Below are 23142 nucleotides of genomic sequence, written 5' to 3' on the forward strand. Positions count from 1 at the left end.
TGGTACCGAGTATCATGTATCACGCATCCCATTGATGTCTTGACGCCGAGGAAACACCTGTCTGTCGAGATTTATTTTTTTCTTTTTTTTTTTAAGTAAAGTTCAGGTTAATAAGTTTTATTTTTACTTTATATTTTGTATTAATTATTTTTACGGATTTATTTTTTAGGCCAACCCTGCGAGGATCCTCAGGCATCCAGAGATGGACCAGCTCCAGCTGGATTCTGCTTTATGATGGTTTGGAGTTACACATGCTGATCCTGTGCTCCCAGTGATCCAGACCCCATCTGCCCTCTGCACCTGTTGACTCATCCCTGTGCTGAACTGGACTTTATGTTCATTTAAAGAACTTCTGTTATAATGAATTTATGCAACTTAAGCTGCATAACACACATGATGTTATATAATTTCTATGCGTTATCACCCAAATGAGGATGGGTTCCCTGTTGAATCTGGTTCCTCTCAAGGTTTCTTCCTATTGCCATCTTAGGGAGTTTTTCCTTGCCACTGACGCCTTCACCCTTGGCTTGCTCATCAATAACATTTCATTCATCATTTATTCATTCATCTTATTATTATCTAGACACATTTTTCTCACACAAACACACTTGCATAAGTTTTCTTTTTAAATTTTCTTTTCATTTTTGTGAAGCTGCTTTGAGACAATGACTATTGTTAAAAGCACTATATAAATAAAATTGAATTGAATTGAATATTAATTTGGGCTGTGGAACGAATAAATTGAGTTTTCTATTATTTCTTATGGGGAAAATGTTGCTTTGATATACGAGTGTTTGCTCGTAATCCAAGGTTCCACTGTACATTCAATAAACAGTAAAAACACAATACATTTAGCGAGACACTTTGCTAAAAAACAATCTATACCACTAACACTAATGACACAAAACTATGAAAAATACTTTCACAGGCTGAGGAGTGAGGTGCGAGATATGAAAAGTGAGGAGTGAAGTATGAGGAGAATAACAGCGGGACTCCTTCAGCTATAACAGAAGCTTAGGATGACACTGCACTCCAATACTGAATCCTTTTAGATCTTTGTTGCATTGGCTGCATTATCTGTAGTGTCTATTGTTTAATATTGCTCTATGATATTATAAAAGTTTAACTCAGTGCAAACATAATTATCTGTTACCAGTCAATGCACATGTTAAGACACTTTAAAGACTCACCGTACATGAATAGGTATTTCAATGGTGGGAAAATGTATGTTTTTTTTTCTCCTTTTAAACTTTTCTAATGTTTCTAAAAGCCATAATCAGTCATGTGACTTGGGCTTGTTATAATATTTGAGGAGAAAACATGGCTGAGAAAGAGACGCAAGCAAACAGTAACAGATGTAAAGTGGCACAAAACACTTTCTAATCAGTCAAGTTCACATCAGACAGCAGTTTGAAACATGGCTATTAGCAAGCATTTTAGTCCAAAATTTAAACATCCTGCATCTAAGAGGAAAAGGTAGAAAGTGTGTCATTTACCACTTTAACCAGCACTGATTCTGTTTCATGATTCTTGCAAAAAACAAACTTCATACTTTTTTTTGATGCTTAGAAAGAAACAATGCTGTTTGGCAACACATTTCTGCAAACCGTTAGCATTACATTTACAGCACTCACAACATTTACCTTACAGAAGTATCTTCGTCACAAAAACACTGGACAGAAACTGGAGCAATCAGGGGTAAAGATGCAGTTTGCTCATTTAAAGAAATTGATGAATAATTTACATCTAGCATAGACCAATGACACCTTAAAACTTTTATCTGGATGATACTCAAGTAAGCATACATGTACATGATGATTATTTTTGTTTGCACCTATCTGCAAAATTTTCTGGCAAAACTATTTCCACAAATATAAATGGGTTTGTCATTTGTAACCCTGACTGTGTTATTTTTTTTTTAAAAAGGGAGAGAAATTAAATAAAATATTTAGCACCAAATCAATTTCACAGAAAGCATGTAAATGTTAATAAATGGTGTATTTCTGGATCTAGCTAGGACATGGCAGTTAATGTGCTATAAATTGTAAGTGGTTGAATTTTGGCCCAAAGGTCCATAAGTATTCGGGCACATGCACAATTTTTCTTTCTTTTTTTTACCTCTGTACGCCAACACAATGATTTTGAAATAAACATCAAGACATGACTAAAAAAGTGTTAACTTTCAGCTTTAATTCCTTGACACACAACATCTAGTGTTGTGATCTGTTGCAAATTGTAACCAGTTGATTTTTGCCTCGAAGGTCCATAAGTTTTTGAACGTGTACAGTTGTAATAGTTTATTGCCTCTGCATACCAAGACAATGGATTTAAAAAGCAGCAAAGATGTCACTGATGTTGAGCTTTAATTTAAGGGGTTTAACAAAAATATTGCATTAACCAGTCGGAAATTACATCACTTTTTTTTTTTTTTTAAACCAAGTCCCTCCATTTCCACAGGCTGAAAATGATTTGGCATAATGAACTGAATAATAAGCAACTTCATAACAAATCATGGTTTCCCTAGAATTTCATGACAAATTAGGGAGATAAAAACTTTATTATTGTTTTAAAAAATTCATTTGGTAGCAACGAGGTACCGAAGTGAAGGGGGCCATTATTAGACCTACTGGAGAGATCATCAGCAGTGTCCATATTAACAATTTGTTGCTTTCTGGTTTACTGGTGTTTTCGGCAACACCAAAAGGCCTAAAGGTAAACAGAACACAACTAAAGTGGATACTTGCAAAATTCTTTGGTGAAAATAACTTTTAAACCATATTACAGTACATCACCAAACATGGTGGAGGCGGTGTTATGTATGTATGGTGGTCATGTACAGTTTTCAATGGAACCTAGTGCTTACTGATCATGTGAATTGTATTGACTGTATCTACTTTCTGCTCAGATTCTGTACATAAGTAAAAGTAGAGACTCCCTAGGGCAAATATTACTCAAGTAGAAGTAGACATTCTCCACTTACTTGTGTACTTGAGTAAAAGTATTCACCTTCATGTAAGATATGATATTTGTAAACGAATAATAAAAATTGAGAGACTGCTTTAAGCTGTTGACAATCGCGTGTGACTGCATCATTTCAAATCTACTGTAGTAGTGTACAGAGGAAACATTATGAAAAATGTGTCCTTGTCCGTAAACTTATGGACCTCACTATATGTGACCTGTGATCATCTTGGATGACTCCAGTACTAGATGCGGAGCAAAGTTCTCTTCTCTTCACGCATCAGGTCCATCAGAATTCTACCCTGTGTGAACGCGTTGGTGTGCTTTGAGTGAATTCAGCTGACTAAAACTCTTCCCACACTGGGAGCAGACGTAGGGCTTCTCTCCTGTGTGAATACGCTCATGTACCTGGAGATACGTCCGGCGAATAAAACTCTTCCCGCACTGTAAGCACTGGTAGGGTCTCTCTCCGCTGTGGCCACGCTGGTGTATCTGGAGACTAAGCAGGTGTGTAAAACTCTTCTCGCATTGCGCACACTGATACGGTCTCTCTCCCGTGTGAATGCGCTGGTGCGTTTTAAGAGTACTGTTTTTAGTAAAACTCCTCCCGCACTGCGAGCACTGATACGGCTTCTCTCCGGTATGGATGCGCAGGTGTGTTTGGAGAGTACTCAGCTGGGTAAAACTCTTCCCACACTGTGAACAGCTGTACGGCTTTTCGCCCGTGTGAACTGTCTGGTGTTTTTGAAGATGACCCGCTTGTGCAAAACACTTTCCGCAGTATAAACAGCTGTACGGCTTTTCTCCAGAGTGAATATTCTGGTGTTGTTTAAGATGACCGAGTTGTGCAAAGCCTTTGCCACACTGTGAGCAGTTGTACGGCTTCTCTCCGGTGTGCATGCGGTGGTGCGTTTGCAGAGTGCTCCTGTAGGAAAAACTCTTTCCGCACTGCAAGCAGTGGTGCAGCTTCTCTCCCGTGTGACTGCGCTGGTGCGTTTTGAGATTGGTTTTCCGACTGAAGCTCTTGCCGCACTCCGGGCACTGATATGGCTTCTCTCCAGTGTGAATGAGCTGGTGTCGTTGTAGAGCGCTTTGGTGAGTAAAATTCTTCTCACACTCTGAGCACTGATATGGCCTCTCTCCTGTATGAATGCGCTGATGTGTTTGGAGATTTGTGTGATGATTAAAACTCTTTCCACACTCTGAGCAGTGATATGGCTTCTCACCTGTGTGAATACGCTTGTGTTGGCGCAGGGTATTCCGATGAGTAAAGCTTTTCCCGCAGTCCAAACAGTGATACGGCCTCTCTTTTATTTTAAGAGTTTGTTGGTTTTTTAAATTAAGCTTTTCGTTAAAACGGTTCCCACACTCAGAATCCTCTAGTGGTTTGTGATTGGCGGGTGTTGGTGAACGACCACCAGGATCTTGGTTACTAACGGAGCACACTGTGGGCGTCAAGCTTTCATTTTTCATTTTTCCTGATTCCTCAGAGTGGCATGTCTTAATGTGGTTGTGGAGGTCAATTTGAGATGTGTAGGAAAGTGGACACCAGGAGCAGGAAAAAACTGTCACAGTGGTGTTCATTTCTGGTGAAAAAAAAAAAAAAAAAACGTTTAAAATATATACATATACACCTACCTACATACATATATTTTTTCTTGATTAGAAATGAAACAGGCGTTTTCAAGAAGATTAGACGATGTGCAAGAAGCATCATTGTAAAAAAAAAAATATTTATCTTTTATTTACATTTGAACAAAAAGTGGCATGTGTAAAATTATTCATTCCCTTTAATAATCAATAGAAAAGCCTTAATAGGTTATTACAGCAATCAAACACTTCTTATAATTGCTGACCAGCGTTTTACATGTCTCCACTAGTATTTTTGCCCATTCATCTTTAGCGATGAGCTCCAACTCTTTCAGCTTGGAGGGTCTTCTTGCCATCACCCTGATCTTTAGCTCCCTCTACAGATTCTCAGATTCTTCACCACTTTTGTGTCATCATGCTAAAATTTCCACTGGTGCCCAAGGCCAAGTTTCTCTGCAGACTGCCTAATGTTGTTAAGAACTTTGATGTATTGCTCGTTTTTCTTGGTGCCGTTTACTGTGATTAGGTTCCCTGGTCCACCGGCTGAAAAACACCTTTGAGGTTGGATTTTTCACAGTGCGGAACGTCTTGTATTTTTTTTTTTTTTTGCACTGTAGCCACTGAAACTTCAAAAACATTTAGATATGGTCTTATAGCCCTTTCCTGACTTGTGAGCAGCCACAACACACAGCCGCTGGTCCTCACTGAGCTCCTTTGTCTTAACCATGACTGTCCACAAACCAACAGCAGAAACCTTCTGTTTTTCACCTGTTGAGTTGATTTAAAACCGCTGTTCCCAATGAATCAGGGTAATTAGGATGCTTTAGAACAGCTTGGAATATTTGGAATGGTATAGAACTTTGGATTTTCCCATAGACTGTGATAGTTTGCAAAGGGTACGAATAATTTTGGACATGCCATTTTTGTTCAAATGTAAATATAAGCTGAGAAATATTTTTTTTCCGCAATGATGCCTCTTGTACGTCGTCTTATTATCCTTTGAGAGAAGGCTGTGTCATTTTTTCCAAAAAAAAAAAAACTTGCTGGTTAAATAAAAGGGGTCAGGGATATGACAAATGTTGGGCTTGACTATATGTACACACACACACACAAGTATATATATATATTTGGGGTCACTTGCAAATTTCTTTGTTTTTGTTTAGTGATTTATTTTCTACATTCTACAACAATACTGGGGATTTCAAAACTATAAAATAACACATATGGGATTAGGTAATTACGTAACAACAAGAAAAACAACAGTAAGTTGTTATTTTAAGACACAGAGGTCAGCCTTTCTGTAATAGTTCTTGCAAGAACAGTATTGTCAAGTGCATTTGCAAAATCCATCAAGCACCATAATGAAACTGGCTCTCATGAAGGCCGTCCCAGGAGGGCGAGACCAAAACCTACCTCTGCAGCAGACGAGAAGTTCATTTAGAGTTATCAGCCTGAAAAATGTCCAATTAACAGCACCTCAGATTAGAGGCGTTATGAAGTCTTTACAGAGCAGAAGTAGCAGAAACATCTCACCATTAACTGTTCAAAGGAGATTTTGGACGCCTTCAGCATTCCTTTACAATGTAGAAAGAAATAAAAATCAGAAATGATTATGGAGTTATAAAGTGACCCCAAACTTTTGAACGGTAGTGTATATATATAAAGTATTTAGTCAGCCACCAATTGTGCAAGTTCTCCCACTTAAAAAGATAAGAGAGGCCTGTAATTTTTATCATAGATATATCTCAACTATGAGAGGCAAAATAAGAAAAAAAAATGCAATGTAAGATTTTTTAAGAATTTATTTGCAAATTATGGTGGAAAATAAGTATTTGCTCAATAATAAAATTTAATCTTAACACTTTGTTATATACCCTTTGTTAGCAATAACAGAGGTCAAAGTTTTCTGTAAGTCTTCACAAGGATTCACACACTGTCGCTGGTATTTTGGCCCATTCCTCCATGCAAATCTCCTTTAGAGCAGTGATGTTTTGGGGCTGTCGCTGGGCAACACAGACTTTCAACTCCCTTCAAAGATTTTCTATGATGTTGAGATCTGGAGACTGGCTAGGCCACTCCAGGACCTTGAAGTGCTTCTTAAGAAGCCACTCCCTCGTTGCCCAGGCGGTGTGTTTGGGATCATTGTCATGCTGAAAGACCCACCCACGTTTCATCTTCAATGCCCTTGCTGATGAAAGGAGGTTTTCACTCAAAATCTCATGATACATGGCCCCATTTATTTTTTCCTTTACACAGATGAGTTGTACTGGTCCCTTTGCAGAAAAAACAGCCCTAAAGCATGGGGGTTGATGTTTCAACAGCCATGCTTTACAGTAGGTATGGTGTTCTTTGGATGCAACTCAGCATTCTTTCTCCTCCAAAAACGAAGTTCTATTTCGGTTTCATCTGACCATATGACATCCTCCCAATCCTCTTCTGGATCATCCAGATGCTCTCTAGAAAACTTCAGACTGAAAACTGAAATATCTCATGGGCCTAAGTATTCAGACCCTTTGCTGTGACACTCATATTTAACTTAGGTGCTGTCTATTCCTTCTGATCATCCTTGAGATGGTTCTACACTTTCATTTGAGTCCAGCTGTGTTTGATTATACTGATTGGACTTGATTAGGAAAGCCACACACCTGTCTATGTAAGACCTTACAGCTCACAATGCATGTCAGAGTAAATGAGAATCATGAGGTCAAAGGAAGTGCCTGAAGAGCTTAGAGACAGAATTGTGGCAAGGCACAGATCTGGCCAAGGTTACAAAGAAATTCTTCTGCACATAAGGGTTCTAAGAACACAGTGGCCTCCATAATGCTTCAATGGAAGATGTTTGGGATGACCAGAACCCTTCCTGCTGGCTGTCCGGCCAAACTGAGCTATCGGGGGAGAAAAGCCTTGGTGAGAGAGGTAAAGAAGAACCCAAAAATCACTGTGGCTGAGCTCTAGAGATGCAGTCAGGAGATGGAAGAAAGTTGTGGAGAGTCAACCATCACTGCAGCCCTCCACCAGTTGGGGCTTTATGGCAGAGTGGCCCGACGGAAGCCTCTTCTCAGCGCAAGACACATTAAAAAAACACCTGAAGGACTCCAAGATGGTGAAAAATAAGATTATCTGGTCTGATGAGACCAAGATGGAACTTTTTGGCCTTCATTCTAAGCGGTATGTGTAGAGAAAACCAGGCACAGGCTTATCACCTGTCCAAAACAGTCCCAACAGTGAAGCATGGTGTGGGGGTGTTTTTCAGCTGCAGGGAAGGACGACTGGTTGCAATCGAGGGAAAAATAAATGCGGCCAAGTACAGGGATATCCTGGAAGAAAGCCTTCTCCAGAGTCCTCAAGACCTCAGACTGGGCTGAATGTTTACCTTCCAACAAGACAATGACCCTAAGCACACAGCTAAAATAACGAAGGAGTGGCTTCACAACAACTCTGACTGTTCTTAAATGGCCCAGCGAGAGCCCTGACCTAAACCCAATTGAGCATCTCTGGAAAGACCTAAAAATGGCTGTCCACCAACGTTTACCATCCAACCTGACAGAACTGGAGAGGAGGAATGGCAGAGGATCCCCAAATGCAGGTGTGAAAAACTTGTTGCATCTTTCCCAAAATGACTCCTGGCTGTATTAGATCAAAAGGGTGCTTCTACTAAATACTGAAAAGAGGGTCTGAGTACTTAGACTCATGTGATATTTCAGTTTTTCTTTTTTAATAAATCTGCAAAAATGTCAACAATTCTGTGCTTCTCTGTCAATATGGGGTGCTGTGTGTACATTAATGAGGAAGAAAAATGAACTTAAATGATTTTAGCAAATGCCTGCAATATAACAGAGTGAAAATTTAAGGGGGTATAAATACTTTCTATACCCACTGTATATACACAGGTGAAACTCGAAAAATTTGAATATCGTGCAAAAGTTTATTTATTTCAGTTATGCAACTTAAAAGGTGAAAGTAATATAATAGATAAAGTTATTACATGCAAAGCAAAATAGTTTAAGCCGTGATTTGTCATAATTGAGATGATAATGGCATACAGCTCATGAAAACCCCAAATCCACAATTTCAGAAAATTAGAATATTACATGCAAACAATAAAACAAGGATTGTACATACAACATATCAAACCTTTGAAAAGTATAAGTATGCATATGTACTCAGTACTTGGTTTAGGCCCCTTTTGCAGCAATTACTGCCTCAATGCGGCGTGGCATGGAAGCTATCAGCCTGTTGCACTGCTGAGGTGTTATGGAAGACCAGGTGCTTCAATGGCGGCCTTCAGCTCTTCTGCATTGTTCGATCTCATGTCTCTTATTTTTCTCTTGGCAATGCCCTATAGATTCTTCATGCGGTTCAGGTCAGGCAAGTTTGCTGGCCAATCAAGCACAGTAATCCCACAGTCATTGAACCAGGTTTTGGTGCTTTTGGCATTGAGGACAGGTGCCAAGTCCTGTTGGAAAATTAGGTCAGCATCCCCATAAAGCTCAATATGAAGTGCTTCAAAATCTCCTGGTAGACAGCTGAGTTGACCCTGGCCTTAATGAAGCACACCAGCAGATGGCTTTCCAAATCAACACAGACTGTGGAAACTTCACACTGGACTTCAAGCATCTTGCAGTGTGTGCGTCTCCATTCTTCCCCCAGGCTCTCATCAGAAAAGAAGACTTTGAACCACTGAGCAACAGACTAGTTCTTTTTTTCTTTAGCCTGGGTAAGAAGCTTTTGACGTTGTTTGTTGTTCAGGAGGGGCTTGACAAGAGGAATAAGACATTTGAAGCCCATTTTTAAAATCTGTCTGTGTGTGGTGGCTCTTGATGCACTGACTAGAGCCCCAGTACACTCCTTTTGAATGTCCCCAACACTTTGGAATGGCCTTTTCCTGACAATCTTGTTCAGGCTGCAGTCATCCCTTCTGCTTGTGCACCTTTTTCTTCCACATAACTTTCTATTAATGTGCTTTGATATAGGAACATCCAACTTCTTTTTTAATTACCTTTTGAGGCTTTCCCTCCTTATGGAGGATGTCAATGATGGTTATCTGCACAACTGTCAGTCAGCAGTCTTTCCCATAATTGTGCTTCCTACTGAACAAGACTGAAAGACTATTTAAAGACTCAAGAACCCTTTGCAGGTTATGGCTTAATTAGCTGATTAGAGTGGGACAGTTTGAGCCTAGAATACTGACCCTTTTCACAATATTCAAATTTTTTGAGATTGTGGATTTGAGGTTTTCATGAGCTGTAAGCCATAATCATCTTAATTATAACAAATCACAGCTTGAATAATCTTGCTTTGCATGTAATTAGTCTATCTCATATATTTGTTTCAATACTGAAATAAATGAACCTTTGCATGATATTCAAATTTTTCGAGTTTTATATATATATATATATATATATATATATATAAGCATATTGCACACACCTGCCTGATACATCATGATGCGTTAGGTGTGGGTGGAGTTCTCATCCCTAAACCAGTCGACAGCCCCATACAGACAGCCTAGAAATACACGAGATTACAGAGGTTTGAATGGTGAATATACTGTATATACAAATAGAATAGGACATACATAGGGAATTTTATGTTTAGACCCCCAAAAAGCCCCAGATGCTGGGAAAAAAAGCATCACACTATTATGTCACTCAATGTGATATCACTCAATATACAGTAAGGCTACTCAGAAAGTTATTAATTACTTTTTGCAAAGGTTAAGGCGTCATCGCAGCTGATCTGCTTAAAATATTAAAAATCCCTTCGCAATTTTGCATCCTCGATGTATTAAGACCACATTGGCCCGATTTGGTGACGAACGTATAAATCCCCTAGGAGGAGTATGTCAAAATCCATTGGGTGTGTTTTGCAAATGACCCAAAATAACTGACATCCTGTTGTCAAGAGTAAATGTCCACCAGGTTTCGTGTGCATACGTGAAATTGTGTATGAGCTATGCCTCAAAATCTTGTGCGAGAACCCAGTGAGACGCCCAGGGCCCAGACTCTTAAGCAGATTGCAACTTGTCAGAAGATTTTCCTAAATTTTTGAGCATGTTAAGACCCCTAAATGCTGTAAAAAAATATATATTAATCCTTAGAAAAACAAGAGGACCCTAACACAATATGATGATACGGGGCTGATGTCTTAGTGCTTGGGCCCTAATTATTATTTACTATCATTAGGTTTGTCCGGAAAAGTCCAGGCATGGTTGATATAATAAGAACAGTTTGCATGATATTGATGTAACCTGGCACCATTGGCGTAAACAAGCATGACTTTACTGCACTAGTACTAGTCAGAGGAGCACTAGACCCTGCTGAGTGAGCATGTGTTCCATGTGGCCACCATTTTACAAAATGACAGCCTGTAAGGAGTAGTTTCCATAGAAAGCATTTAAATGATTCAGAAGGCTTTCGAGGATGATGCAATGAGTGCAGGACAAATACCAGTGTGACTTATTTAAAGATGCTGGAGAATCTGTTGAAAGTGAGCCACATTCTGAAAGACCTGCAACAAGCAGAACACCTGGGAATGTTGAACGTCTACTTTTAGGGGATAGAGGCATCATTCTACTCATATTCTCCAGCATGCTGAGTAAACCTAACAGCTGTTTTATTTATAGTACTGTGCAAAAGTCGGGCACATATTTAAAAAAAAAAAAGCTTTTAAGAACACTTTAAATTTAGGCATTTTGCAGATACTCTTACGCTCAAGTTTCCATCATTGAATAGATCCTTACACTTGGTTACTGGATTACTAACTAAGTACAATCAGCCAAACACTGTTGTGAAGGGTTTATTTATTTATTTATTTATTCTGGGGAGGATTTAACCCAAATAGTAAAAAAACAGATATGTCTTTATTTGCTGTTTGAAGATTTCCAGAGAATAAAGAGCACTAAAGAGTAATAAAATAAACACAAATAAATATTTGGTATAAAACAAAATAAATTTTTAGTTTTTTAAGTCTGTTAGGTTTTACTGAGCGTGCTGGAAAATATGGGTTTTTCCAGGAACTTTTGTCACACTTCTTTCTATTTTCGGAGCCTATATTAGGGGGTTATTTTGTTATTATCTGAAAACTGGTCTGCAATGTTATATGCTGCTTTATTTACAGGCAAGTAAGTATTCTTCTGTAATGTTACTTGTTTATTAATTAATTTTTAAGGTATGTTTAAAATATTAAATAGTTTTGAATATAATAATGCAGACATAATAAACATAAAACAAAATTTTTACTAAAGATGATACAGTGCCTAAGACTTTTGCATAGTACTGTATATTGTACTCAATGTAATAATAATAATAATTGTTATTATTATTATAAAAGTCGAAGAAGTAGTAACAACTGAAACAAGCCATTATGTGACAGTGAACGTCTTGCAATAAATTATGACATCAAAACCCATATTGAACCTCATGAAGACATTTAAAGTATGTTTGTATGTTTATGCACACATGCATCATCAAGAGATCCACCAAAGTCAACACAGTTGTGATTCAAAAGAGAAAGAAACATTTTTTAGAAGTCAAAATTACATTCAGTGTAGGTCATTTTAACTTAGAGGAAGCTGAAATGCATAAACATTAACATTGATTTATATGTTCACAGAAACAACACCATATGTATATCTAGAGAGATCTGGACTGGAATCTGTTAGATGTGAATCCGAGATTCCTTTAGGATCCAGTCAGTAACTGTCAACCAACAGAGGAGCAGTTTCACTTTCTCTCACCTCAGGATCTATAGCTGGTCATCCTGTCCAGGCAGGAGGAGACATATGGTGGTGGTGTCATGACTAGCTGGTGTGGAGTAGTCTGAACTCGGAAACCCTGTCCTTTTCTTCTCTTTTCCTTAATTTCAGAAGGTTGATAGATACTTACTGCCCCCTACTGGACTGGAAAGAAAGACACCACTTCATCCACAACATTGAAGAAACTCCAATCAGTTCCCCTGCCTCAAAGCACTCGTGGATGGCTCCTGAGTGTATACATGGCCACTGCTGCCCACCTAATGCAAGGTTATTATAGATTATTAAGATACATATTATGCAGTTTGCACTCCATGTCCCCTCCAATAGGTGAGTTAACGGATGTAACAACTAATATTTTACCTCAAAGACTTGCAATGAATGTATGATATTATTTATGTGTAAAACTGTTTACACTTACTGTCAAATTCCCAATATATCACAAATATTTCAGAACATCATGTCTTTTATTTTATTTATCCATGTATTTATTTTGCCAATACAAAATCACTATTCTTTTACATTTAGGCATTTTGGCAGACGCTCTTATCCAGAGCGACTTACATTTTTATCTCATTACACATCTGAGCAATTGAGGGTTAAGGGCCTTGCTCAAGGGCCCAACAGTGGCAACTTGGTGGTTGTGGGGTTTGAACCTGGGATCTTCTGAACCGTAGTCCAATGCCTTAACCACTGAGCTACCCCTGGCCCTTTTCTAGTGTGTGGGAGGGAACCTTAAATGCAGAGAGGCCACTCAACTGAACAAGGTGGTCAGGAGACCTGGACTCCCTGGAGGACCTTAAACACCAATCACCCTCTGTGTAAAACTTTTGCCAAGCAGGAACGCATGGTCAGTGGCAGACTTCTATCACAGAGCTGCTCTACCTGATCCGAGGGCCATAGACTGCTTTAACACCCCTCTACGGTGCCTGGGGACATGATTGGGGTTTCTGGTCATGATGGTCCATCAACCACTACTTAATCTCATTTATACATGTTGTTTTTCTTCATAACATATTAACTGTTCACAGTCATATTTATTTATCTACTCATCACATACCTTTATCTGCATTGACCTGCATTACCTCAGTCTTGCACCATTCACATGTGCACTGATGTCACTTTCAGTGGCTATAACTTATCTATTATGCTACAACACTGGTACAGAATGTTGGAAATTTTTTTATTATCATGCCAAAGTCATAAAGTCTGCATTTTTTTCATACTTTTACAATCCCAGAAAACCTGTGTGCCATAGTAAATGTCTTGGGGAACAAAATATCTTAAATGATAAGCCAGATACATCAAATGATAACTTAATACACACTAGGAAGGCTACTCAGAATTTTTTAGGCAATATTATTAAGGCAATAATACTTTGGTCTGACTCATGTACAGTATAGGTCAAACGTTTTTCTTTTTGTGATTTATTTTCTACATTCTAGAACAATACTGGATTATTTTCTAAACTAATTAAATCATAGTTGTTATTTTAAGACACAAAGGTCAGCTGTTCTGGAACAGTTCTTGCAGGAACAGTATTGTCGAGTGCATTTGTGTCTGGTTCCTCTCAAGGTTTCTTACTATTACCATCTCAGGGAGTTTTTCCTTGCCACTGTCGCCCTCGGCTTGCTCACCAGGGACAAACTGACCATTTTGATTCATACAAATTCACATTTCATACAAACTTAAAAAATTCTTTTGATTGTGTAAAGCTGCTTTGCGACAATGACAATTGCTAAAAGCGCTATACAAATAAAATTAAATTGAATTTGCAAAACACATCAAGCACCATTATTCAATACAATTCAATTCAATTTAAATTTTATTTATATAGAGCTTTTAACAATGATCATTGTCTCAAATCAGCTTTACAAATGTATGGAAGTGTGTATGTGTGAGAAAAAATGTGTTTAGATAATAATGAGATTGTCCCTGGTGAGCAAGCCAAGAGTGTCGGCGACGATGGCAAGGAAAAACTCCCTCAGATGGCAATATGAAGAAACCTTAAGAGGAACCAGACTCAACAGGGAACCCATCCTCATCTGGGTGATAACAGATAACAGGGATTACTGTATATAACATTGTGTGTGTTAGGCTGCTGGAAGTGGTCCTTCTCTGGATGCCTCAAGATCCTCGTAGGGTTGGCCTATGCTGTCTATGCTGGCACCATCTCCAGATGCCTCGAGATGGGTAGAAAAATAAATAACAGGTGAAAAGAATTAGCGTAGCACTAGATAAAAGTGTGCATTTAAATGTACTGTACGAGGTTATGTAATGTATTATTTGTATTCTAGAATAAAGAGATGTGTCTTGAGTCAGTATCATCTCAGAAAAAAGACCAAAACTTACCTCTGCTGCAGAGATAAAGTCCATTTAAAGTTTTCAGCCTCAGAAATCACCAATTAACAAACAGCACCTCAGGTAAAAGCCCTTAGAAAGTTTTAAAAATCATATGTAGCAGATACATCTTAATATCAACTGTTCAAAAGAGAATATAGTGTATATACTGTAAGACGCCTTCACCATTGTTTTACAGTGTAGAAAGAAATAAAAATCTGGAAAGACCATGGAGTTATAAAGGGTGTCCAAACTTTTGACTGGCTGAACTCAAAAATAGTACACATAATTGGATGCAAATACAAAGTTTTATTAAAGTCCACAGACAGACCAGAATCCAAAAATGTAAAAGTTTAAGAGAGAGAAAAGGTCAGGTGATGAGCAACGCAAACAAAACTGAAATGAAACAAACAAGCAGAAAAGCAATTGTACAAACAACATGCCCTGATACTGTATGTTTAGGAATCAGTATCTGCAACACAAAATTTAAGTCTGTGATATCTACCGAATTAGTGACTGTGTTTCACATGGATGCAGGCAGAATTCGGCTTACTATGACTACGGATATAAGGATTATCGCCGATCATGTCTTTGTAGTGATGCATTTTTTTTTTCACTTCTGTAAAGCAGCTTTGCGGCAGTGACCATTGTTAAAAGCGCTATATAAATGGAGTTGTGGGAAATAGAGTCTGTAGCAGAAGTGTGTGAGACATGAAATATGTCACCTATGGATCCTACCCACAGATAAGAGGTGTAAAAGTTGGCACATTACTTTTTCTTTTATGGATGCCATTTTAAATAATTTCATTGTACAGTCTAGCAGAAAGACGTACAACTAAACAAATCAAAACGAACACAAAAAGAAACTAAATAAAAGCCTATGCAATGGATAAACACAAAAGCAAAAAAAAGTTCCAAAAGCTTTCTTGGAAGATCTAAAGCATTAACACACAATTTCCAAAAACTACTTATTTACGTAGAGTATATATTTATTTTTAAATATACCATTATATTGTGTTACAAGTACAACAGAACCTCGGCATACGAATTTAATTAGTTCTGGTGTCTGCCGATAATGCAGATAATTCGTTCCAGCTACCCAAAAAACAAAGAAAATCTTGTAGCTTTTGTAGGCATGCTGAAGGCAACTTTGGTATCATGTGACTCTTTGGTTCAATTCGTTCATATGCTTCGTATTTCTTGCAAATTTCAATTCTTAGGTAAAAATTCGTAAGAGAGGACATTCGTATGCTAAGGTTCCTCTGTACAAAAGTACCTGAAACATATACTAATAAGGGATATCATTATATCTCGAGTGCTGAATAAAAAGAAAAAAGAATACTGCAGTATACCTATTGTACAGTTTACAGTCAATTAGTGTTAAACTGGAAAAGATTCCTAACCCTGTTTCTTTAAATTCTCATGGTTAATCATTTCACCATCAGATTTAATCCCAAAATTAATAAATAAAAATCACAATTTGGTGAAATTTAATCCCATGCCGATTCGTAACCATGATTACTCCAGAAAGCTGAAGTCCTACTTTAAAAAACAGTCTGAAAATCATTTTTAAATTTCTTAATTTTTTAAAGAAAGTATTTAAGTATTTGAGACGTACTTGGATTTATACTTGTAAGGTGTCAAGATGTGTTTTAAATGAATGCCTTAACGACAGCTGGATTACACACCGATCAGCCATGAGATTAAAAGCACTTACAGGTGAAGTGATTAGAACTGATACAGTAGGCTGCTTGTTGTGTTGTTGGAAGCTAGTTGTTGTGTTGGAAGCTAGAAACATGACAAAGCATAAGGACTGACTAGACGTGACTAAAGACTAAGAGCCCGAACTGTAATTGCTATACAACTGTGTTAGAGCATCTCCAATACAACCAGTGAATGTACAACAGGATCATCAGCAAAAAAGAGTCACTGAAGTGAAAGAAGGCTGGCCCATTTGGTCTGGTCCCACTAAAGTGCTTCTGTAGCTCAGACTCCTGAAAAAGTCAACATTGGCTCTGATAGAAATTAGTCAGAACACACAGTGCTTTACAGATTGCAGTGACTGGAGCAACAGAAAAGGTCTGATGAAGCACATTTTCCTTAAAGTGTGATGATCTGGGCTAAGTTCTTCATGGAAACCAAGTCCTGACATTCATGTGAATGTTACTTTGACAAGTACTATTGACCTAAACACTACTGCTGACCACGTCATGGAAACCGTGCAATCAGGGAAAGGTAGTTCACTGATTGCAGTCATTTCTTTTAGCAAGATGAGGCATCCTGACACATGTTGTTCAGGAACAGTTTGAGGAACATGACAAAGAGTTTAAGGTGTTGAATCACCTATTCAATACTTAGACAAACAAGTGTAATCCATAGAACTTCCACATCACAACTTATACACCTTCACAGGTCTTGTGGAGTCCATGGCTTGATGGCTCAGAAGAGTAGGTGGCTTTAATTGGTAGGTGGCTTTAATTTTATGGCTGATTGGTGCAAAGAACAAATTATTAATGAGTATGTTATGTTTAGCAGAATGATCAATTATAACTAAGTAATTTTGACACAATCAAGTCAAGAATATGTGTGGGCTGTTTAGAGCAAAGGAGTCATTCCATCTGCTTCCACAGACACTCCACGGGCACCTTGTTTGTTTATTAAAATGGTTCTGCTTCTATTCATTAAATCAGAAACAAAATTTAAATTTAAACCACCAGATCCCGAAGATCAATTTATGCAGAAAAAAAAAAACACCAAACACGCACCCATATCTTTCTTCTGCAAGCTTAAAACGTGACTGACGTGTTTCTATGGCACAAAAGAAAACCCAAATGCTATTATTTATCAAGACACAAATCAGCGCTGCTGTGTGATCAGAGATCTGATTTCTCTCCTGCATGTTTGCGCTGGTGTACTCTCAGAGAACTCAGTAGACTAAAACTCTTTTCGCACCGTGAGCAGACATACGGCTTCTTTCCCGTGTGTATGCGCCGGTGCACTCTCAGAGTGCTCAGCAGACCGAAACTCTTGCCACAAAGTGTGCAGATAAACAGCTCTCCTGCGTGGACGCGCTGATGGATTTGGAGATAAGTCCAGTAATAAAAGCTCTTGCCACACACTAAGCAGGGGAACGGTTTTTCTGCCGTGTGAATGTTCATGTGCGCTTCGAGAGCACGCTTTTTAGTAAAACTCTTTCCACAGCGTGAACAGAGATACAACTTGCGTAGTGTCCGAACAGGTGTTTGTTTCTTATTTGGACTCATTTGTGCAACGTTTTCAGACCGCGGGCCGGGAAGTGGATTTTCTCCATTGTGAACACGCTGGTGCTGTTGAAGATGCCCCACTTGGACAAAACTCTTTCCGCACTGTAGGCAATGGTATGGTTTCTCTCCGGTGTGAATGCGCTGGTGCACTTTGAGAGAACTCATTAGGCTAAAACTCTTGCCGCACTGGGAGCACACGTGTGGCTTTTCCCCCGTGTGAATGCGCTGATGTATTTGTAGATGTGTCTTGCAGTAAAAAGTCTTCCCACACTGTGGGCACTGGAACGGTCTCTCTCCAGTGTGAATGCGCTGGTGTATTTCCAGATGAGTCCGGCAATAAAAACTCTTTCCACACTGTAAGCAGTGAAATGGTCTCTCTCCGGTGTGAACACGCTGATGTATTCTGAGGCGGCTCCGGCAATAAAAACTTTTCTCGCAGAGTAAGCACTGGAACGGTTTCTCTCCCGTGTGAATGCGCTGGTGGATCAGGAGTGGACTACGGCAATAAAAACTTTTTCCACACTGGGAGCACTGGTACGGCCTCTCTCCGGTGTGAATGCGGATGTGCGCTTTAAGGCTACCACTTTTGGTAAAACCCTTTCCGCACATCGAGCAGCAATAAGGCTTTTCACCAGTATGAGTGCGCATGTGCGACTTGAGGGTACCATTTTCAGCAAAACTCTTGCCGCACTGCGAACAGTGGTACGGCTTCTCTCCGGTGTGAACGGCCTGGTGACGTTGAAGATGACCCACCTGTGCAAAGCTCTTTCCACAATACGAGCAGTTATAGGGCTTTTCTCCAGTATGAATGCGCTGGTGTTGTTGGAAATGACCAATTTGCGCAAAGCTCTTCCCGCACTGTGCGCAATTATACGGTTTCTCTCCAGTGTGAACGCGCTGGTGTATTTCGAGATTACTTCGGTACGTAAAACTCTTCCCGCACTGTGAGCACTGATGCCGGTTCTCACCCTTATGAGTGCGCTGGTGCGTTCTGAGATTAGCCTGACGAGTAAAACTCTTTCCACACTGCAAGCATTGATATGGCTTCTCACCAGTGTGAATGCGCTGGTGCTGTTGAAAATGACCCGACTGTACAAAACTCTTACCACATTCTGAGCAGTGATACGGCTTCTCTCCAGTGTGAATGCGCTGGTGCACGGTCAGACTAGCTTGGTAGCCGAAACTTTTTCCACATTTAGGGCAGGTATACTGCTTATCTCCTGTATAGAGGAGTTGATGAGGTTTGAGATCAATCCCATGGGTAACACTGTTTCCACGCTCCGGCAATTTAAGATGAAGACCTCCGTCTAGGGGTTTGAAAGTGGTAGTAGTCGGGAAATTACCACCACCGGTGGTCGGGTCACGACTGGAGCACGCTCGGGGCATTACGTTTGCGTATTTAATTTCTCCTGGTTTCTCGTAGTGACACATTTCGATGTGATCGCAGAGGTCAATTTGAGAGGAGTAGGAAAGATGACACAAGGAGCAGGAGAACATATCCTTGGTTTCGTTCATTTCTGGGGCAGAAACAAACAAAAAAAAGGGAAAAAAATACCAATTCAATATGAAAGCAGTGTGAAATGACAGCATTTAATGCATTTTATTAGTTATCCATCAGCCAAGGTCGAGAGCTTCAGTTAATGTTCACATCATACACTTTTCAATCATGATAAGCAGTAAAGAATATCAAAACTTAAGGTGGAAAAACTACACCAGTTGTAGACTTCATCAGGGTTTTTTCTGTCAGCCATGGACAGGAAAAGCAAATCACCCAGTCTTTTTTAAGTGTGAAACAATTTTGTGAATGCCTGGATGCTTTCCTCCTCCTCATGGTTGTCAAGAGCAATTATTTGAGTTAACAAGCTAATTATAATGTTATAACCACCAACTGACTGAGTAGGTCTCCCACTTCTGCCACCAAAACATGCCTTAGTGATCCTTGGACATCATGACCCTGTCGCTGGTTCACTGGTTCTCCTTCTTTGGACCCCTTTTGGTTTGTCTTAACCACTGCAGACTGGGAACATCCCACAAAAGCTGCAGTTTTGGAGTTTCTGATTCAGTCGTCTAGTCATCGCATTTTAACCCGTGTCAAAGTCATTTAAATCCTTACGCTTGTCCATTTTTCCTGCTTACAACACATCAATATCAGGGACAAAAAAACGTTAAATTGATGCCTGATATATAGTATATTCCTAGTATATATATATATATATACCGCCTAGTATATTCCTGACATATTTCAGGTGCCACTGTAAAAAAATTGTGACTGTAGCTACTTTGACAAGGGTCAAATTGTGATGTCAAGACCATTGGATAAGAGCATCTCCAAAACTTGTGCGATGTTCCAGGTCTTAGGTCACCACCTGAATGTGCAAAAGTGTACAGGTGTCTTCTGCAGGTAATTTATACAAGTACAGCATGATTTGGAGTTAAGTGTGTGTGTGTGTGTGTGTGTGTAAGAAATTGTACTTCATCAGAAATAAACCTCATTTTAAAAAAGGATAAAGAACAAATGAATACAGCTGGCATAAAAAAATATTTATTTAGGAGTGTTTCAGGAAAATGTTCAGTGAGACTTAGTGATTTATTTAGAAAGCTCTAAATCTTATTTTGATGAATTATAGATTCCCGTTCTAGGGAGGTTATCTGTCTCAGGTTTCCCAAAAGAGAAATCTCATTTCCAAAGAATTGTGGCTCATTCTTTTTATACAGCTGTATTGTATAACTACTCCTCAACCAATCCAGATCTGATTACTAGTGACCATTGGTCACTTTGGCGAGTAGCTAACAACAACGACAACTTTAATAACACGTGTGTGCTGGATTAATAATATGAAACACTGATATAAGACAGGGATGCAGCTGGGATCTTATTTTCCCTCTGGTCAATTACGCTAAGTCTTGTAATCAGTTAACCTGAGCAATGTACTGTATCTGGTGCACCCAAGTTTCTAGTTTATCAAGATCTAGTGATCTATGGAAAACTAAACTTCTTGATAAAATTTGCGTTCCTCTCCTTAAGATTTGCAAAATAGCTTTTCTAATACTTCTGTGCTTTGTTTTGCACAAAACCTTTTCAGCAGTGTGAGCTAGTACAGTAGTTATTCTATTGGATCGGACTACAAGGGCCCAGCCATCGCTCTGACCCAGTCGTCTGGACATCACAATGTGGCCCTTGTCACAGCGGCTCCAATTACAATATCTCGTTACAACGACACCTGGAAGTGAGTGGGATAGATTTGGGCAGAAAGTGAGCATTTTGTCCCTCAAGTTGATGTCTTGGAAGGAGAAACAATGAGCAAGAGTAAGGATTTGATCCACTTTGACAAGGGACAGATTGTTATGTCTAGACGACTGGGTCAGAGGAACTTCAAAACTGCAGCTCTTGTGAGATGTTCTCAGTCTGCACAAGAACCTAGGATTGCGAAAGGAAGGAAAACCGGTGAACCAGCGACAGGACAGGCTGGCCCGTGTAGTCCGATCCAACAGAAGAGCTACTGTATCAAACTGCTGAAAAAGTGAATGCTGGCTCTGATAGATAGGAATCAAAACATACAGCGCGAAATGAGGAGCTACTTAATAACAGCCGGGTCCTCAGAGTGTTGTAGCTGATCAGTGTGTGTTCTTACAGTTCACAAAATGTATTTATCACTTTGATCTTTTATAATAAGTTTTAAATTACAATAAGCACTTTTGTCATTCCTTATATATATATATATATATATATATATATATGTCAAATTAAGCACAGAAATCTTATCTTTTTTTCAGCACACAACATAAACAAACAGTTATTGCTGTTTAAATAGTACCTGTGATTAACAATCTATTTATATTAGTGATAATATATTGATTAATGATAAAATATTTAATATTTTCTTTTTTTTTCATAGAAATTTCTATTTTTGTCTTGGATTGAACAAGAGATGAGAAAGTTCACACTACTTTAATATCACAACATTTCTATAATTTTAACGATTTTATAAAGTCTTCAAATTCACAAGTTATAACTACTAATACATTCGTTATTTTTGAATGATAGAAAAATTATACATAATTGTAAAGCTTTTTTCTTCTCCAAAAGCTTTTTCTTCCGATGTAAAATAAACTTTCCAAACTAAATAACCCAAAATAAAACTTAGGTCACTGGATGTGACAAAACACTGGTGGCCAAAAGTATTCGGACATTCCAGAAGCTAATTTATTTATTTATTTATTTATTTATTAAAATAATGACATTCGAGATGGCTATATACAACAGTCAATATTTAGTATGAACTCTTGTATCCTTCAGAACTGGCTGGATCCGACTGAGCGTGGAGTCAGACAGACGTCTGCTGATACTGTAGATCCAGAAGGTCTTCACCATCATCCAGCAGTGTGCTACAGGGTTTAAGGGTTTAGGTTTATCCTGAACACTGTTTTCACTCACACACACACACACACACACACACAGCTTTTCCTGAGAAAAGTATAAATATTTGGCATGAGGCACGTGCTGTCCTAATACTTTTGGCCACCACTGAATGTCGTGCAAAAATAATATTAGAAAAAATATATATATTTTTTTTTTATTTGTGCATTCTGCAACTAAAAACAACAAATCAAATGCATCTTCTTCACATTTCTGGTGATGAGCTGAAGAACACACGCACCCCTGTGTAACACCACAACAAGCTGATGTTTTATTATAGATCATAAAGAGATCATAAAGAGATTCCAGACCCACATCAAAACCCTTAGTGATGTCCCTAAGAGGGAGACACTCTGTCTGTCTGTCTGTCTGTCTGTCTGCGTTTTTCTATTTATTTATTTATTTATTTATTTTTATTCATTTCTTCTGGCAGAAACCCAAGCAGCAGCTCGAACGTCCCGTCTCACTTCCACTTACCTCCTCATTTAGACTTTAACACTTTAAACCAGCTGAGAAACTCTGAGTTGTTGCTGTTTCTTCCGGCTCCTTGAGGTTTTTAATCGTCGCAGTGAAGCGACGCAGAAATGTTTTCATGTAGAGATGCTGAGCTCGGCTGGGGACATAACCGCCGCTGCAGCGCCACCTGCAGGACTGGAGGGTATGGGTGAAGTGATCAGACTGTATAGTCTACAGTGTCCTGTTTACACACTACTGATCCAATGTTTGAAAACTGTGAAATAACACATATAGAGTTCAAAGTTCTAATTTAAATTTTATTTGTCACATACACAGTCATACACAGTACGAAATGTAGTGAA

General features: G+C 38.8%; 1 protein-coding gene across 4 annotated transcripts; it reads right to left on the bottom strand.

Annotated features, from left to right (window-relative positions):
* Positions 1–2777: 2777 nt before the first annotated feature.
* LOC128518259 (gastrula zinc finger protein XlCGF26.1-like) lies at positions 2778–22930 on the bottom strand. Of its 4 annotated transcripts, XM_053491300.1 has the most exons (4): positions 22802–22930; positions 17995–19424; positions 17936–17948; positions 2778–4217 (listed from the first exon to the last, which is right to left on the bottom strand). In XM_053491300.1, the coding sequence occupies exons 2-4, from the start codon at positions 19420–19422 to the stop codon at positions 3259–3261; spliced, it is 2400 nt and encodes a 799-aa protein (XP_053347275.1). In that variant the 5' UTR covers positions 19423–19424; positions 22802–22930; the 3' UTR covers positions 2778–3258. The 4 variants fall into 4 exon arrangements, with proteins under 4 accessions (XP_053347275.1, XP_053347247.1, XP_053347257.1 ...); XM_053491272.1 differs by lacking the exons at positions 17936–17948; positions 17995–19424; positions 22802–22930 and adding exons at positions 9982–10059; positions 12290–12380 and having other exon boundaries at positions 2778–4547; XM_053491282.1 differs by lacking the exons at positions 17936–17948; positions 17995–19424; positions 22802–22930 and adding an exon at positions 12290–12370 and having other exon boundaries at positions 2778–4547.
* Between the last annotated feature and the right edge of the window lie 212 nt (positions 22931–23142).

The sequence above is a fragment of the Clarias gariepinus genome, chromosome 1 (assembly GCF_024256425.1).
Source record: "Clarias gariepinus isolate MV-2021 ecotype Netherlands chromosome 1, CGAR_prim_01v2, whole genome shotgun sequence".
NCBI lineage: Eukaryota > Metazoa > Chordata > Actinopteri > Siluriformes > Clariidae > Clarias > Clarias gariepinus.